Source organism: Tenrec ecaudatus, chromosome 15 (assembly GCF_050624435.1).
Source record: "Tenrec ecaudatus isolate mTenEca1 chromosome 15, mTenEca1.hap1, whole genome shotgun sequence".
NCBI classification, from domain to species: domain Eukaryota; kingdom Metazoa; phylum Chordata; class Mammalia; order Afrosoricida; family Tenrecidae; genus Tenrec; species Tenrec ecaudatus.
Window position 1 is genome coordinate 43,967,415 of NC_134544.1, and position 18,384 is coordinate 43,985,798.

The 18,384-nt window shown below is 44.3% G+C and overlaps 1 protein-coding gene and 1 non-coding gene across 5 annotated transcripts in view; one reads left to right on the top strand and one right to left on the bottom strand.

The window, feature by feature from the left end:
• GAREM1 (GRB2 associated regulator of MAPK1 subtype 1) overlaps positions 1-18,384 on the top strand; it is a 227,961-nt gene that overhangs the window by 193,551 nt on the left and 16,026 nt on the right. For all 4 annotated transcript variants that reach the window (XM_075533065.1, XM_075533066.1, XM_075533067.1 and 1 more), the window contains exon 4: positions 9,639-10,811. In XM_075533065.1, the coding sequence (XP_075389180.1) occupies positions 9,639-10,811 (1,173 nt within the window). The remainder of the gene's footprint in view (positions 1-9,638; positions 10,812-18,384) is intronic.
• Positions 930-1,078, bottom strand: LOC142428386 (small nucleolar RNA SNORA57). Its single transcript, XR_012780298.1, has one exon. It is a non-coding gene; the product is annotated as a small nucleolar RNA SNORA57 (small nucleolar RNA).

Genomic DNA, 18,384 nt, shown 5'->3' on the forward strand with positions numbered 1-18,384 from the left:
GTCAGCATCATAGAATGCCTATTTAATAGAAGACAGTATTCTTGCATTGAGGGAGTACTTGAGTGGAGGCCCAATGTCCTTCTGCTACCTTAATACTAAACTTATAAATATATGCACATTGATCTATTTCCCTACCCTTATACATAAATATATTTGCATATGTACATGCATTTATTTAGACCCCTACAAATGCCCTTTGGCTCCTAGCTGTTTCCTCTATTTCCTTTGACTTTCCTCTTGTCCAACTATTATACTCAGTCTTCATTTGGGTTTCAATAATTCCTCTTGGTTACATTACCCTTGATCATGCTCTACCAGGCCTTCTACACCCTCCTCACCACCGATTTGGATCTCTTGTTGTTCCCTTGTCCCTGGGTTTGTTAACACCACTACCTTTACCCTCACCTCCCCTCTTCCATGTCCCTCAGAACTGTTGATCCCGTTGTTTTCTCCAAATGGTTCATCCAGCCTATCTTATTTAGACAGACCTGCGGAGATAATGACATGCACAAAAACAAGGCAGAGCAAAACCAAGCAACAATATACAACAAAACAACAACAAACCAATGACAAAACAAAACACCACAAAAAGAAAAGCTTGTAGTTAGTTCAAGGGCTGTTTTTTGGCCTTTAAGATAATGTGACCAGATTTTAACATTGTAAAGCGGGACACCATTGATAAAACTCATATCCTGGCGAAATAGCCACATGGCAACCGAAAACCGTATACTGTAACTTGTGGTGCATTCTTTCCAAAAATCAGGACTTTTTTTTTTTTTTTGTGGCTCGGAGTCTTTATTGATCAGTAATGGTGAGACAAGGGGGTATGACCGCTCCCGCTTCCGAGGCGGCGTCCAGAACCCTGAAATCAAAGAGGGCGAAATGAGCAGCCAGGAGCGGAGCCTCGTTTCCGGCCTGCTCTTCCGGGCCCTTGTCCCGGCGCTTGAGGATAGAACCAGCGGATGGGCAGCCGCTGGCACCGAAGACATGATGCCGAGGGGACCAGACTCCGTTTCCTCTGCCTCCATACATAACGGGGACTGGGACTGCACGCCCGGCCCCCGCCAAGAAAAGGAGCCGGACACGGGAAAAATTGTTAAGAATCAGGACTGCCCCCCCAAAAGCGGGACATCTGGTCACCTTACTAGGAATGTTTTCCAGTCCAGTCTGTTGGGGCACCACGCCCTGGCCCCAAAGTCCACTTTCAGCATTCATTCAAATGTATCCATTTTTAAGGACATCGCTCTTTGCGTTCATCAGTATTAGCGCAGAACTGGCAAACTTTCTTGTAAAGGACAAGTTAGTCAGTGTTTTAGGTATTGTGGCTATAAATGTCTGTTGCAGGTACTCAATTTTGACACTGGAGCCTGAAAATTGCCATAGATCTATCAACATAAGTAAATACGTATACATAAAGAGGTGTGGATGCCTTTCATTAACACTTCAATTATAAAAGCAGGCTGGACCAGACCATGCGCTGTAATTTGCTGACCCCTGGTCTGTGCTGCTCTCAGCTTAACTAAATACCGGCTGGAAACGAAAGCCTTCTGGACAAACCAAAGTTAGCATCCAAGGCACATGGAATTTGGCAGTGACTCTCTATGGCCCAAATCAGGAGAGAAACACCATAGAATTCCTGAAGCTACAGATCCTGTAGGGAAAGAAAGTCAGCCTTCACAGGTGCGAGTCCTGGTGTTTATGAATGCCGCCTCAGCTCTTATATTAGAGTAATTATTCCTAAGCCCTACTCTTCGAAAGAGTCAAGGTCATTAAAAATACCCAGAAATTACACAGATCAAAGCACAAAATACAGTGTGTTAGCCTGGTGTTAGCCTGAAACAGGAAAAGAACATTAGTGGTGAAAAATGACTGCAGGCCAAATAAAGCTTCTCATTTAGTTAATGATATTATCCTACTATTAATCCCTAGCTTTGAGAAATGCACCATGGTATGTCAGACGGGAGCAGGGAAAGCTGGGTACAGAGTCTCCAGAAGGAATGCTCTGAACTACCTTTGCCAGCTTTCCTGTCAATCTGAAGTGACAGCCGTCCTTCAGGACCTCCCCCTTCCCTGGGAGTCCCAAAGCCTGCAGGTGCTCGAGTCCTGTATGGAAAATGTCATAGTGTTGGCCTAGAGCCTATACACATCCTCCCTTGTTGTCATCTCTCTCACTGCCATCAAGTCAATTCCGGCTCATAGCAGTCCCTACAAGCCAGATAAAGCTGGCTCTTTGGGTTTCTGAGAGTACAGCTCTTTCCTGCGGGAGCATGCCTCATCTCTCTCCAATAGAGTGGCTAGTAGTTTTGAACTGCTGACCTTGTGGTTAGCAGTCCAACATGTCCTCACTACATCGCCAGGCTCCAAATCATCTCTAGCCACCTTACAATGCTCAATCCAGTGTCCATGCTCTAGGAGTGGGGTTCCAAAACCCCATGGTCTTTTCACTCCCTTTCCCATGAACATTTTGAAGCCCCCTTATGCAAATAGCTCTTGATGCCTTCCCAGAGGGATGGCTTTGATCCCTTAATTGTTCCCCACTACACCCCAAACTATTTTGAACCATGATTGGTTGAATCCACAGATGTAGAAGCTGTGGATATGAAGGACTGGATATAGTCCAAATTGAAAGTTTTAATTCTTTAAACTTTCTAAGCATATTCCTCCAGAGGCCCAGGATTCAGGCTCAAAGAAAAAAAACACTGCCATCGAGTCGATGAAGTCGATGATGACTCACAGCGGCCGCCTGTGGGTTTCCGAGACTGTGAGTGTTTGCAAGAGTAGAAAGCCCAGTATTTCTCCCTAGTGGAAACCCTGCTGGTGGTTTCCAACTGCTGACCATGTGGATCATTCAGCCCAATGCATGACCATTATATAACCAGGGCTCCCAGGTCCAAGGTTAAAACAGGACAAATACTCCACATGTAAATAGACAATAGTTAAATTGAGGGCGAACGTGTGACCCTTATCTCAGTCTCCTATCATTGGGTGCAAGCCTTAGTAGTCTGAATCGCCATCAAAGCAATATTGCACTGCCATTTGTATCCGCAATGCCTCCCACAGAAAGTTGCCTCATTATAGAGACAGCAGAGCTGTTTGGTTCTTATAGCGCTAACATAGATTACAAAAGTACATGTTCCAAATATGAGAATCTTGTAGCTACGGCTTCTATGAATCTAAGGATCATCGACGATTTCTTCTACCTGCTTTTCGCAATCATTACTGATGGCCACTATTCAGTGAGGTATATAAACTGTATGGCAATGTGATCACTTTTCCCACTTGTATTTACATAAAAAAATCAATCCCAGGGTTATATGAACCTGATAAAGATAGCGTGATTAAACTGTAAACTAATCATGCCTATGAGTGAGACACATGAACTATAGATTAAATACTATCAAAGAGAATCATGTAATACATCTTTAATTGAATCATAACTAGAGATTATCTCAAGCATGTAGGATTGTTTTTTATGTTTTGGAAATACACTATTATAGTCAGTCAATCAAAATTGTAACAAATTTGAGTATCTTATTGGATACTGATATAGTGTTTGATTAAAACAATTCACTGCTTAAGAAAAGCTTTTAGAGAACCAGAATCGGAAAGAAACATTATTGAGAGGATAAGACATGTCCCAAACCAACAAATTTCTCCGAGTTTATGGTGTACACTAACATCCAAATCAACCCCAAAATCCTCCTGTGGAACTGCTACCACTCTGATGATAGGTCGGGGAAGACAGGCGATGAGAGCAAAATGCAAACTCACTGCCACTGAGTCGATGCTGACTGATAGCAACCCTGTTGCCCAGGGAAGAAAAGCCCCTGTAAGTTTTTGAGCCTGTGACTCTTCACGGGAGTAGAAAGCCTCATCGTTCTCCCGCAGAAAGAACACTGGTGGTTTCAGACTGATGAGCATAAACTTTTGATCATTTGCCTACGATCCTCTAGGAACACTAAGAGAATGAGCTGGGGGCAGGGATTACAGTAAGTAATCTATTGCAGAAAAACTACCTACCAGACACACAAAATAATAAGACATAGTCAACACAGAGGAATCAGCAGCAAACGTACAGATTTGGTAATGAAGAACCAGTTGAAATGTTAGTAGGAGAAATGAAAGTCATGAAAAACTGGAGGAATGTAAAAAAAGAAAAGAGGAGGAAAAAAAGAAAATTAGGGCAAAGAATGTACAGATGTGCTTTATACAATTGATGTATGTATATGTATGGACTGTGATAAGAGTTGTATGAGCCCCTAATAAATTGTTTTAAAAAAAATTTTTTTAAAGAAAAGAAAAACTGGAGGAAATTATATGTCTGTTTGGAATTAACTGGATACTGTAATAATATTGCAGGAGATTTACAGAAAGATTTACAGCCTCAGAAACCCAAAGGGGCAATTCTACTCTGTCCTTTAAAAGGGTCAGTGTGGGTCGCTGTGAATCAGAATTGACTCAGTGGCCGTGTGTTTGGTTATGATTTACAATCATATTACTTTATGTCAAAAACCTTTTTTTAAAAAATTACAGGCAGTTCCTATGTTACAAAAGAGCTCCAGTCCTAACTGTATCCTTAATTTTGAAGTAGAATTTGTGAGGCAGTCAAAACAGGTGCCTCTGGTTCTTATTCACTCAGAGAGGTTTCACTCAATCCCAAATAAGTACTCTCTACCTCCATGTTCCCACCTGTGTTAGTCTGGGTACATTAGAGAAACAATCCACAGAAACTCATGTGTATAAGAGAGTTTTATATAAAGGGTAAGTGCACATTAAGAAAACATCCCTACCTAGTGCTGTCCAACATGAACCCATTAACCCGACAATCCACAAAGCCCTCCTCCCTCTCACAAAACACATGCAATGACGGCAACTGCAGGAGGAAAGCCAAATCAGTGAGCATGTAAACATCTCAGCGCTGGCAGGGGTCTCCACACGGCTGCTCCAGCACCCAGGGATGCATAGGGGTAGATCCATGCGGCTTCTCCTCAGGGATGTCTTGCAGGAAGTGAGCCTTGCCAGCTGAAGCAGGGAACTGGCTAAGACAGCTGCACCCTGGTCTGACCATCACAAATCAAGAGACCCAAGAACTAGAGAGGCGAGGTTCACCGAGCCATTTATCCTTCCACCCTTCAATTAACCCCACATGTGTTTATCGGCCAGGTTGGCACAATAAACTTTAACTATCTCACCACCCCTACCAATCGAACGTAATCATTTGTTTGCTGCTTTATATGGTTTTTTCTGGTTTTAGTATATGCATTTCCCCCTCCTTTCTGACACAATCAGGTGGTATACTGTATAAACTTGGCTTTCTTCACTTAACGGTACATCCCATATGTAACCCCATGTTGATTCATTAGGATCATTGTCATACTTTTTGTAAAATATTACATTTGTGTGTCAGCATTCATTCTGTCAATTGCCTGTGTTTGGGTTTTGATCATTTTAAACCTTTTACAAACATAATCAATGCTATATTGAATACACTGATACCCTGTGAAATTGAGTATTGTTGGAGGATTGCCTTCAGGGCCAAGTTCTACAAGCAAGGAAAAAACACTCACCGTATGTATTTGAGTATAAGCCGATCAGCCGAGGCACCTAATTTGACCACAAAAACTGCCTTAAAAATGTGCTTCAAAAAAACTTAGCTTATACACTAGTATATACAGTATGTTGTTTGGTTAGATATTGTCCTCTTGAAGGGTTCTATCATGGCCCTGTTCTTACCAGCAAGGTCCAAAGCCAAACCAAGCTCACTGCCATCTGGTCATTGCTACTTCTTAGTGACCCTACAGTACTCTCTAGAACTGGCCCTGGGGCTGTGAATCTTTACAGGAATAAAACCTCATTTTTATCTTGTAGAGCAGCTGGTGGGTTTGAACTACTTAACCTTGCAATTAGCAGACCAACGTGGAACTCACTACGCCACCAGGACTCCAGACCAGCTATATACACGAGTACATATTTCACTCTAGCCTAGCCGAGCCAACAGAGAGCAATGTCACACTTTGCAATTTTTACCAGTCGGCTAGGTGAGACATCATATCTCAGTATAGTTTTAATTTACATCCCCCTTGCTTTAAAGAAATGCAATACCGTTTTTTATAAGTTTGAAGATCATCAAGCATCTTTCTTAGTGGAGTAGTTTTTCATGCCTTTTGCCAATTTTTGTGTAGGATTTTTGGTCCTCATTTTTTTTAGTTGCTTATTCATTCAGGATGTTAGCGCTGCATGTGTAATATATATTGTAAATCTTTCTGTGCTTTGATTTTGCGTCTATTGTTTCTTGACCATCTAAAACCTTCTGAATCAGATTAACCACAGTTGAGTGCTGTAGTTAATAGATTTGAAAATATAAGGTAAAAATACAGTAATTAAAATATTTGTGTCTATAAAGGTGGCATGTCACATCCACATAGAACATGTGGTGATTCAGGAAGTGTGCCAGATACACATTTTTATACAGTAAACTGTATTAAATCATTGTAAGTTAAAGCCCTATCTTCGAATAGGCACTAAAGAAATTTTGGTTAAATATTTGATAAATGAAACCATCAGTGGACTCGGAGGAAATACTGGCAATTATATCGGGCTTGCTCTCCCCGGTACTATTGAGAGTGAGCTGGATCATTCTTTGCTTTAGATGACTGTCCTGTGTGCTGAAGGACATGGAGCACATCCCGGCTCTCCTACTAAATGTACGACATGTCCCCATTCGTAACAAGCAAAAGGGCTCCAGTATTGCCTCATGTCCTGGTAACCAAAATCAACCCTGGTTCAAAAACGCTGGTCAGTATCGTCTCAACTAAAAATAGCAGAAGACCCAAGAATGAATCACAGAGGGAAAATTTGAAAACATTGACTACCTCAGAGGAAAGAAAATCTTTGGTGCTTAAAGGAACTGTACATTTTAAATACAGAAATAGAACTAAAAAACCGAGATCCACGCAGCCAGTGAGAAGACATGATGTAAATGACATCCAGATTATACAAACGGTTATTACTAATATGACCGGCCCAGAAGGAAATAGGCAGAGGACGCAAATAGACAATTCATAGAAGAAAATATCTAAATAGCCAGATACGTTTTTTATTTTAAATCCAACTATCCACTGATACTTTAATGGAAGATATTCAAGATGAATCATAAATTCAGGATGAACGCTTGACCTCTTGCTGACAAACATGAAGTAAACTTACCGACTTTCACAGCACTCCGGTGGCAACATAACATGTGTAAATTAATGGGGAATAATGGGAAACAAATGTATTAGCCTGTCAAGTCACTTTTTCCCATGCATTTCTGCTTCTGAGATTTTATCCTAAGAAAATAATGGAATGTTTTTCTTTTGAAGTTCCTTTATAATTGGTAATCCTTTGAACACCTCTATGCTTAATAAGGAACTGGTCAAAGAGAGTATTGGCACATCACCCCCAGGTAAGGGATTTTGTCAGGTCAGCATCAGAATTTACGTGAATGGAGGAGACAGAATCTGTGACGGTTAACCTTTCATTAGACATAATAAAAAATGGTGTGTGTTTCTAAGATGTGATAAACCGATACATCTTGTTTCATTTTTGCTTCGTTTAGTTTTGGAATTCTATTTAAATGAAAGTTAGAGAAATCATGCTAGAATGGTATAGAATTTCAAGTTTTCACCTCTTTCTAATATTAATATGTCTAATATCTATTATCTAATATTCAATAAACATGAACTATTCATAAACTTAAAAGAACAGGAAACAAATAATTTTGCTTTTAAATCCTTTGTTTCAATCCTTTGCTTCAATCCTTTTGTTTAAATCATTTTATTGGGGGCTCATACAACTCTTATCACAATCCACACATATATCAATTGTGTAAAGCACACTTATACATTCGTTGCCCTCATCATTCTCAAAACTCTCACTTTCCACTTGGGCTCCTGGAATCAGCTCCTCAATTTTCTTCCCTCCTCCCTCCATGATTCCCCCTTCCTCTTGAACCCTTGATAATTTATAAATTATTATTTTATCATATCTTACACTGCCCAGCATCGCCCTTCACCCACTTTTCTGTTGCCCATTCCCCAGGGAGGAGGTTATATGTAGATCCTTGTAATCGGTTCCCCCTTTCTACCCCACCTTCCTTCTTCCCTCCCGGTATCACCTCTCTCACCACTGGTCCTGAAGGATTCATCTGTCCTGGATTCCCTGTGTTTCCAGTTCCCATCTGCACCACTGTGCATCCTCTGGTCTAACCAGGTTTGCAAGGTAGAATTGGGATCATGATAGTGGGGGGAGGGAAGCATTTAAGAACTTGAGGAAAGTTGTATGTTTCATCAATGCTACACTGCACCCTGAGTGACTCATCTCCTCCCCACTACCCCTCTGCAAGGGATTTCCAATTGTCTACAGATGGGCATTGGGTCCCCATCACACGCTCCCCTCATTCGTGTTGATCTGATCCCCCCGCCCCCTTTGGGGCTTGATACCTGGTCCCCTAGACCCTTCGTGATGACACATGCTAGTGTGCTGCTTCCAAACCTCTTATCACAATCCATACATCCATCCATTGTGTCAAGCATATTTGTTTATTTCTTGCCATCATCATTTTCAAAACATTTTCTCTTGACTTGAGCCCTTGGTATCAGCTCCTCGTTTCCCCCCACCCTCACCCGCCTTCCCTCGTGAGCCCTTGATTTATAATTTTTTTTTAGTCTTACACGTACCTATGTCTCCCTTCACCCACTTTTCTGTTGTCTGTCCCCCCTGGGAGGGGGTTATATGTAGATCATTGTGAAGGGCATGTCTATAGTAGTGTTCATGAAAGGATTATTTAAATCAGGAGGGGAAAAAGGATAGTTTTCATCTCTCAAAGTCAAGTAGACTGCTCTACAGGTATCATAATATAGACTGGAAGGGAATTCCCAAACCATTTGCCTTGGCCCTCTCTGAATTGTGGGTAGCAGTGGTTCAGTGGTGAACATTTTTGTCCCCCATTTAGGAGACCCAGGTTCATTTCCCAGGCAGGGCACCTCATACACAGTCATTGCTCATCTGCTTGCATGTTGTGCTGAAGCTGAACAGGTTTCAGCAGAGATTCCAGACTGAGCCAAACCCAGGATCGAGGTCTGGCTATCCACTTCTGAAAGTCAGCAGTGAAACTCCTGTGGACACATGATTCAGTCCACATCTGATGGGGAAGAAGGCCCAGCCCAGGCCACATTTTGTCCCGTTGCGTGTGGGCTCGGGCTTGCCGTGCATTGGTAGCTGCTCAACAGCAGTCAGCAATCGCAACAAGGACAGTATCTCTGAATCAGAGTCATTGGGGTTGGTGGGATTGTTCTAGATTTGGGGTTTTGTTGTTTTTTATGTTTTTCCTCTGTGTCTCCTAATGTTTTTTCAATGAATGTAGATTGTTTTACTCTCCAGAGGGTGGGAAATACATGATTTTAAGAATCTAAACTAATGTCTCAGACAAAAATCACCTATTATGAGCCCTGTGGATCCTATAAAAGAAATAGAGTGTAAATGTGGCATTAAAAGAGAACTCCGTATGTTCCCCTGTGTATGTTAACAGCAAGCGCTTTTTATTCCTATTTTTAAGAGACTGGAGGACATTAACTTAAATCTGACGTATCCCCCTGCAGGTTGCTTCAGGAGAGTGTAATGAAGACACTGAAGTTTACAACATCACCCTCTGTACTGGGGATGAACTCACCCTCATGGGCCAGGCGGAAATCCTCTATGCTAAGACTTTCAAGGAAAAGTCTCGGCTCAACACGATCTTCAAAAAGATTGGGAAGCTCAACTCCATCAGCAAGCTGGGTAAAGGCAAAATGCCGTGCCTCATTTGCATGAACCACCGGACCAACGAGAGCATCAGCCTCCCATTCCAGTGCAAGGGCCGATTTAGCACTCGGAGTCCCCTGGAGCTTCAGATGCAAGAGGGTGAGCACACCATCCGCAACATTGTGGAGAAAACCAGGCTCCCTGTGAACGTGACCGTGCCGAGTCCCCCGCCGAGAAACCCATACGACCTCCACTTCATCCGAGAGGGCCACCGCTACAAGTTTGTGAACATCCAGACCAAGACCGTGGTGGTTTGCTGTGTGCTGCGGAGCAACAAGATCCTCCCCATGCACTTCCCTTTGCACTTGACTGTTCCCAAGTTTAGCCTCCCAGAACACCTGGTGAAGGGCGAGGTATGGCCTGAAACCTTGGTCCATCATTGGCTGGGCATCTGCCAAGAACAGTTTGACATTGATGAGTATTCACGGGCTGTCCGTGATGTGAAGACAGACTGGAACGAGGACTGCAAGAGCCCCAAGAAGGGCCGGTGCTCTGGCCACAACCATGTGCCCAATTCCCTCAGCTACGCCCGGGACGAGCTCACCCAGTCCTTCCACCGGCTCTCAGTCTGTGTATATGGCAACAATCTCCATGGCAACAGTGAGGTGAACCTCCACGGCTGCAGAGACCTGGGAGGGGAGTGGGCCCCTTTCCCTAATGACATCCTGCCCTACCAGGACCATGGTGACAGTGGGAGCGACTACCTTTTCCCAGAACTGAGTGAAGAATCGGCAGGTGTCCTCAGCAAGCCAGAACTTCCTTATGAGGAACTGTGGCTAGATGAAGGCAAGACCAGCCATGCGCCTCTCACCCGGTCCCTGAGCGAGAAGAGCAGGTGTGACCATTTCAGAAGTTCGGTCCGGTCTAAATGTGGGACTTCTCCTCTTCCCGTCCCTGGGGCTCTGGGAGCACCAATGAAGTCTTCAGATGTCACCCTACCTCCGCCTCCAGTGCCTCCCAAATCTGAAGCCGTAAGTGATTTCTGGTTGTGAGGGGTGAGCATGCCTTTTCCATCTGTCTGCTCAGTCATTCACCATTCCCTTAGAGACAGGGAAGCCCTCCAACTGAAGAGTGTTCGAGCCAGAAAAATGTTAAAAGTTTTCGTGAAATAGACTAGATTATATTTTTACTAGTTAGAACTTTTATTCTACAAGTGATAAGAAACATTTTGGAAGGGTTTTCGCTTTGTTTTGTTTCTTTAGCAAGAGAGATTTGCACTGGGCTTCTGTTGTCTGTAGATTGAATCCTAGGGAGAGGAAAGTCTGGACCCAATGGGAGCCTATTGCAGCAAGGGAGGTTATGAGAGAATGATGCTTTGGACCACTGGTAGTGATTGGTAGTGGTAGAGAGCAAGAAGAAATGAGCTGACTCACAATGTGTTTAGCAGTAGACCCAGCTGCAGCTACTGCTGCATTGAATGTGGGAAGAACAGAAACAGAGAAATCCAGGCTAAGTACCAGACTTTTAGCCCAAACAACTTGAATGGCCTTTAGACTAATGGGGAGGAGCGAAGTGGGAGCGGGGGTATAGGGGCAAATGGGCCTCAAGAGGCATCAGCGTCACCTGGGACCCTGCCTCTGATCCTGAGGTTACATTGAGATCAAGACATCATGGGCATATTACACGTATACACACATAACCCACAGGTGTCCTTAAACATAAAACTCATTCAGAAGGCATGAAGGCTTCATCAAACCTCAGTGTAAAAATGCAAGAGAACACAGGGACCCTCTGTTCTGACCATGTTCTCTGATTCGCAGCCAATCAAAACCTTTGCTGGGCATGTTTGGTCAATGGATTTCGTGATATGTAGGGGGAAAAGTGGTGAGGACCTAGGTGTAATTCTGTTCCTTTCTTTGACAATATCTACTGTGGTCCTTGCCTTTTTTCTTTCCCCAGCAGAAACCTTTAAGAAACATGCAGACATTTACATGAATCCTAATATGTAGAAGAGTTAACATCAAAACCAATTCCGAAGCACAAATTTGGGGAAAGAGGTCTTCTTGGTTATCCCTGCCCTCTCCCTCTCTACTGCCCTGGAAGTCTGGGGTGTGCAGGACACAGGTTCCAGGCTGTAGAGTTACTGGACTAGCTGCTACAGATGTGGCCTTCAGTAAGACCTGGGCTCAGAGCTCCTGTGCCTTTCCAAAATACAGGGAAGGTAACGAAGAGAGATGATGGCTGTACATGCTTAAAAGGTAGTCAACAATAAACATGAGTCATAGACAAAAATTGTGTATGGGAATTCAGAAGAGAAAGAGGTACTTCGAGTGGGGGGATGAGTGGGGGAAGGCTTTGTGGAGATCGTGACATTGTAAGTAGGCTGTAGAGAATACTCAAGAACTGGAAGAGTGGACAGCTGAGAGAGAAGGGCATCCAGAGACAGTTGAGTGAGCTGAGGACCGGAAGCTGGGACAACCTTGCTTAGCTGTTTGTAAAGCAGCCTCATGACTGAAAAATAAACCCAAGAAGAGACCCACCTCTATCTGTTTGTCCCAGGTCGGAAGAACCCACAGCCATATCAGGCCCTGAACATTACCCTGATCCTTATAGGATCATCCAGGGACCTGGACACTCCATGAGGTGGTGGGGAAGACTGGGGGCAAGCCTTGATGGAAATAGAGTCCTTAGTCATTGTATTTATTCCAGAAAGTTCCCTGAAGATGTCCTTCAAATGTGTGAGGTGTGGTTTCTCCTCACCAGAACTGGAGGCAATTTGAAATAGCCTGTGCTCAGGCAGCATTGGATATTACTTGAATGTTAGGACTGTGATCCTCAACAGGAACAAGACAACATCAGCTTTCCTGGCAAAATACTGGTCCTACCTGGCACCTAATGGGGCCTCCTGTCTTTAGCCAGATTGACTGACTTGTCCAAAGTGACCCCACCCACTGGTCATTTACATCACAGCTTCTACAGATAGAAAACTAGAACCACTTGTTTTTGTTTCTGTTTTGTTTCCTTTGACTAAGAAAAGATTCTTTGACCATTAATATTGAGGGGTTGATTTTGACCCTGCTTACCCCCACCCCTGCAGAAAAAATAAATCAATCCTAGAATTAAAATTGAAACTGAAAAACTAAACAACTCTCATAGGAGAGTGAAAGATATTTAGCCCTGTGCTAAACTGTAGTACCTTATGATGTAAAGACTTTTCAGAATGTGTCCAATATTTTTGAATGCTATAAACGAAAAAAATGAATAAATACCTGAAGTCATTTGCTGTACTTATCCAAACAAAGAAGAAAGCAAGAAAAAGTAGGGCATTTCAGATGAAGTCATGCTTTTATTGGTTCTGTGACCATGAAATGCATTTTCCATATTTAGGACGTGCATGGGATCCGGGGAACGTCATCACCGTTAGATGTGGCTTCAGCTTGTAATTTTCAAAGGGGAACTTTAATAAGGCATAAATCCAAGTGCTCCCACAGAATTAAATATAGCTCCCCCATCCCTTTGAATAGTTAGAGTGAAGTGAGCCCCGGGAGCAAGAGGACCCGTCGGGCTCACAGCTATCCCGTCAGACAGTTAAAACATGGTGGAAAGCTTCCAAAGGAGGCCAGCCAGACCGTGTCCCTGCCAGGATTTTAGGATTAGAAGGTGCTAGAGCAATAAAAAAGAGGCAAGGAAAGCGTATCGTTTGTAGTCTGAGCAGCACATTGGGCTGTGGGCAACTCATGTCTGGCCACCGTGCAGGACCCCGCTGCAAAGTGAAGATCTCCAGGCTGGATAGCTGCCCTGCCTCCCTCTCACCCACTTCTAGCTTTCACTCCCAGCATCAGTGCCCCGCACTGAGACATCTATTTGTGCTCTCCCCCCGCAAGTGACAAGAAGTAGAAATGAAAATCCATCTCCCCCTCCCATGATAATGCTTCCGCTGTTTCTCACAACACTACAGTTCTTGCGCGGGCACCAGGGATGTACTTCTCCCTCTCCTCCCCGCGGTCGAAGTAACAAAGTTGGTTGTGGATCCAGACAGAAACGCCTCTGTGGAGGAGGTTCCGGCCATTCAGAACTGTCCTCAAGCCATATTGCTTTAAGATTGCCCAATACAGTTATCTACACCGACAGCCCAACTCTGACACCGCTGGGGTTAGAAGAGGGCCTTGCCCAGCAGGAACAGGCAGAGACGGGGTATAACCATGAGGCCCATTAGCAGCTGAGGGAGTGTGCTCAGCACACTAGAGGGGTGACTCTTTCCTGTTTTAAAATCACGCATGGGGTCCCCAGATGAAGGGAACTGGCAAGCCCTGTGAACTGTGTTATCCTCGTTGGTGTGTGTTGGAAGCAGCTCTTCTACTTCCAACCTCCATGGGGCTCTCTAGCCGTGGTTTCCCAGCCCCTGGGTGGCTCATACAGGTTGTGGTCAGCTGCTAGTCTAAAGGTTGACAGTGCACATTCACCAGGAGCACCGTCGAAGAGAGGTCTGGCAATTTCCAGCAACAAAGCCCTCTGAAGCAGGTCCACTCTGTAGTACGCGGGGTTCCCGTGTCAGAAGGGGCTCAGTAGCAACCGGGTGGGTTTTTTGGATCCATAATTCCAGATGCCCCTTGGTGGTCCACTGGGGAGAAAGATGGGGCCGTCTATTCCCATAAAGAGTTACAGTCTTACAAACCCACAGGAGCTGCTCTAGTCTGCCCTGTTAGGACCACTATGAATCAGAATCGACTCTGGCAGTGAGTTCAGTTTGGTGGGATAAACAATCAAGTGCTTGACTACTGTCCAAAAAGACTCATCAGCCACAGCAGTTCTCAACCTGTGGGTCACGGCCCCTTTGGGGGTTGAGATAGTTTATTGTGCCAGCCTGGCCGATAAACACATGTGAGATTAATTGAAAGGTAGGGAGATACATGGCCTTGCCTTTCTTCTCTCGCTCTTTGATCATTGGACCAGTGTGCGGCTGCCTTGCTTGTTCTGTGCCTCAGTTTGCAAGCTACACTACTTGTGGGACACATAACCTGTGAACTGTGTCACTGTAGTTTAAGGTCCCTTTAAGACTTGCCTCACCAGAGAATTGGAATGTACATCTCTGGAGCTGGGGACGGACAGTTGGTGACCTGGCTGACGGTTGGTGACGTGCCTTGCTGTTTGCTACCTATGCTGGGATAGCCTAGCTCTCTCTTCAGAGGACTACCTGGTGGCCCTCAAGACTTGAAGGATTGCCAGTGCCTCACAACTCTCTCATGGGAGTGAGTCGAACTGAGCCATTTGTACTGCTTTATAATTTAACTGTTCATTTCTTGTATTATATATCTATCTATCTGTATATACTTAACAGTTCATTTCTTGTGTGATATATCTATATAGATATATAATTATCAGCAATCTGGTTTTATCTCTCTAGAGAACTCTGTCTAACACAGGGGTGGATGACCCTTTGCCCAGGGGTCACCCGATTCATAACAGTAGCAAAGTGACAGTTATGAAGTAGCAACAAAAATAATGTTATGATTTGGGGGCCACCATAACACGAGGAACTGTATGAAAGAGTCACGGCATTAGGATGGCTGAGAAACACTGCACCAGAGGAACCTTGGAAGGAAGGCCTGTTAATTACCTTCTGAATCATCACCACCTGGAATACCCTGTGGCAGTTCTGCTCTGAAGCACACGGGGTCAGCATGAGCGTGAGTCCACCAGAAGGGTGTGTAATCTTCATTTTCTAGGTATTGCTGGTGAGTCTGCCATCTAAACCCCAGGTCCCCTCTATGAGGTGTCATTTTCCAGAGCTGTTTTGCATTTGGTTGGTTGGGTTTGATCTGGGGGGGTTGTTGTGTGTTTGTTTTTCACCTGTTGACATGTCATTTTGGAGAAGAATGACAGGAAGGCATCATCGTGCATTAAAGTCTAATAATAGAGTATTTTGATTTCCACGGTTCTCTGGTTGATGTGAACTATAAGTTATAAACTGTTGCCCAAGCTATCAGGCTTTCTGAACCCACTTACGCAGCATTGTCTACCCAGGAACCCAGAGCCCAGCCACCATGCCTTCTGTCTCTGCAGCAGCAGGGAGAAGCACATTCACTCTTGGGTGGTTGCTGACAGCACAGCCCTTTCTGAAGTCCCGGGAAGGAGAATACTAGCAGAAGCTTGAGGCTGTGAAGCGCTAGGGTAGACCAAGTTCTATGTGCATGTTTCATGAAGAATTTGTTGGCTGTTGTGATAGTCTTTCACATCGCCTCTTACGACTTATGAGAAGCTGGTTGCGAAGATTAAGTTATTGGTTGCTAGCATACATTCATTGTTGCGAGGCTGCAGGTCTGTCATAAATAAAGTACCTTAACTGAAACAGACTGCTTTGTTGTATCTGAGAGAAATAAGACCGAAAGGATGAATCTCATGTCATGTTAACTGGGCCAGATCCCCTGGGTGCTTGGGCAAGCTGATTGAAGGATAAAGCAGTTGGACTGCCCGGACCTGTCTCAGACAGGCTGAGTGAGGCAGGAGGAAACGGGAGGATATAGGAGGCACCCAAGGGAGTCTTCACTTCCCTTCTCAGGGAGATTTAACTGGAAGCAGAGACAAGTGATCTGCTCCACAACGTGTATAAATCACTAGAGACGGCTTAGCAGTGCATGCAAGAGCCATACTTGGGTTTGGGTCTTCATTCTACCACTGCGTAGCTTTGTACCTTGAGCGGAATATTTAAGCTCCCTGAGTCAGTTCCTGTGGGGATGATACCAGCTTCTTCGTTGCATTATTGCATTGTACAAAGTACTTGGCACTTCTCCCCGGCACTTGGTAAGCATTCAGTAAACAGTAGCGGGTTCCAATTAGGTTGTGTTCCAATTTAGGGTCAAATAGAAAGTGGTATTGGGGAGTGCTTCCCTCTCTCCTAGCTGGTGTGAGGATTTGAGAAGAAAAGTAGTCTTCGTATGCATAGACCCTTCCTCAAAGGCACCAGGGCACATCGGGGTGGGCACCTTCTGAACAATGCCAGGGGAGGGGGCAGCCATCCTCACGTGCTAAAAACGCAAGGGGACACTGGTGCTGGTTGCCCTCCAGTGACTGCGGCGTGTGGCAACCTCATGTGTCAAACCCCAAACCATTGTTATCACCCAAGGACCAGAGTGTTTGTAGGGCAGTTTCATCGTGCTAGATCTCCTAAATGCTGGGCCACAGAGTAGCACAAACCTCCTTTGTCATCTAACTACGATGCTTGACTGGTGGGGTAGTGACCTAGCTGTGGAGCCAAATTTGTGATAGTCACACTGAAACTGCTCGCCGTAATGAGGATCTTAATCCTTTACAATCCTGCAAGGGACGATGGAGAGGGTTTGAAGAACTAGCTCCTAAACCAAATGTACTGCCGCCGAGTGAATTATAACTCACAGCGACCATATAGGTCAATAAAAACTTTTCAGGGGAGTAGAAAGCCTCGTCTAATGCCCGTAGAAGCGGCGGCTGGTTTGGAACTGTGGGCCGTGTGGTTAGCAGTGTCCGTTCATTGAGAATCAGGGCTCCTTGAAGAATTAGAGCTTGCTAAAAAGCTGTGTGTTAATCTAAACCTGCAGTGAGTGCCCAAAAGCTATGCTGGTCAGCGAGCCAATAGCAGAGAGTCAACCTGAGAAAGTGCTGTGGGTGTGTCAGTTCCTGCGTATGGCTAGGTTTGGGTCCTTGCCCGAGCTCTCAATCGTGCGCACGGAACAGGGAGCCTCACCCAGCCACCCCGTTAAGAAATGGTCATAGAAGTGTTTACAAACTTGGTGCGGTGGCTGTGAGAATCGATTTGACTCTCCATTTATTTTGTTGAATTGTATTTTTGGTTGCCTTTCTGCTACAAAGTATTCATTTTAGGAAAATCATTAAAGGACATATTTTCATAATGTATACCTGATATATGAATATTCATGACTGGGTACTTACTTTTTTTTTTTAATGAATCCTCCACAAAAATATTTACTGGGTGTTTTACTAATTAATGAGGTTTCCTGGGGCATTTGACATTTAATTAATTTTAATTACAACTTTTGAGGAGTACATTGAGTGCAGGCCAACCATACTGACAGGACATTCCCATTTGTTAATTGAAATACAGACTAAATTATTGTTGGGGTAATTTTGAAGCTAATTGCTTTTGGTTTTGTGCAGGTTTGTTTTTAATTGAAACCTTACAGGCACAGCTAGTTGTTTCTCTCTCTCTCCCCCTCCTTCTGCGGCCAAGGACATTTTCAGTGCTTAGTATGTTAATAAAGATCATTACAATCTCCCGTTGGATATAGTCCCTGTTTCATATCTGTGCTTGTAGATGCCATTGGTACAAAAATCACATTTATAGGGAAGTTGCAAGCCGTTTAGATGTATCTATCATTTATTATATTATACTTCTCAGAAAAGGTCTTTATTTCATGGCCCAGTGGCAGATTCTTTCTTCGGCGCCCGTGGCAGAAGCTCCCTAGTAGTTCAACAAGAACTTCTTTTCAGAGCCTCTTGCCTCCCAGTGGGTGACCGACCGCCTGCTCTCTCCCCTCTGCCTCTCTTGCCTGAGGCTTGGATGTTGGCCACCATTTCAGAGACAGGTCTGTTTTCGGGCCTTCCCCTTAA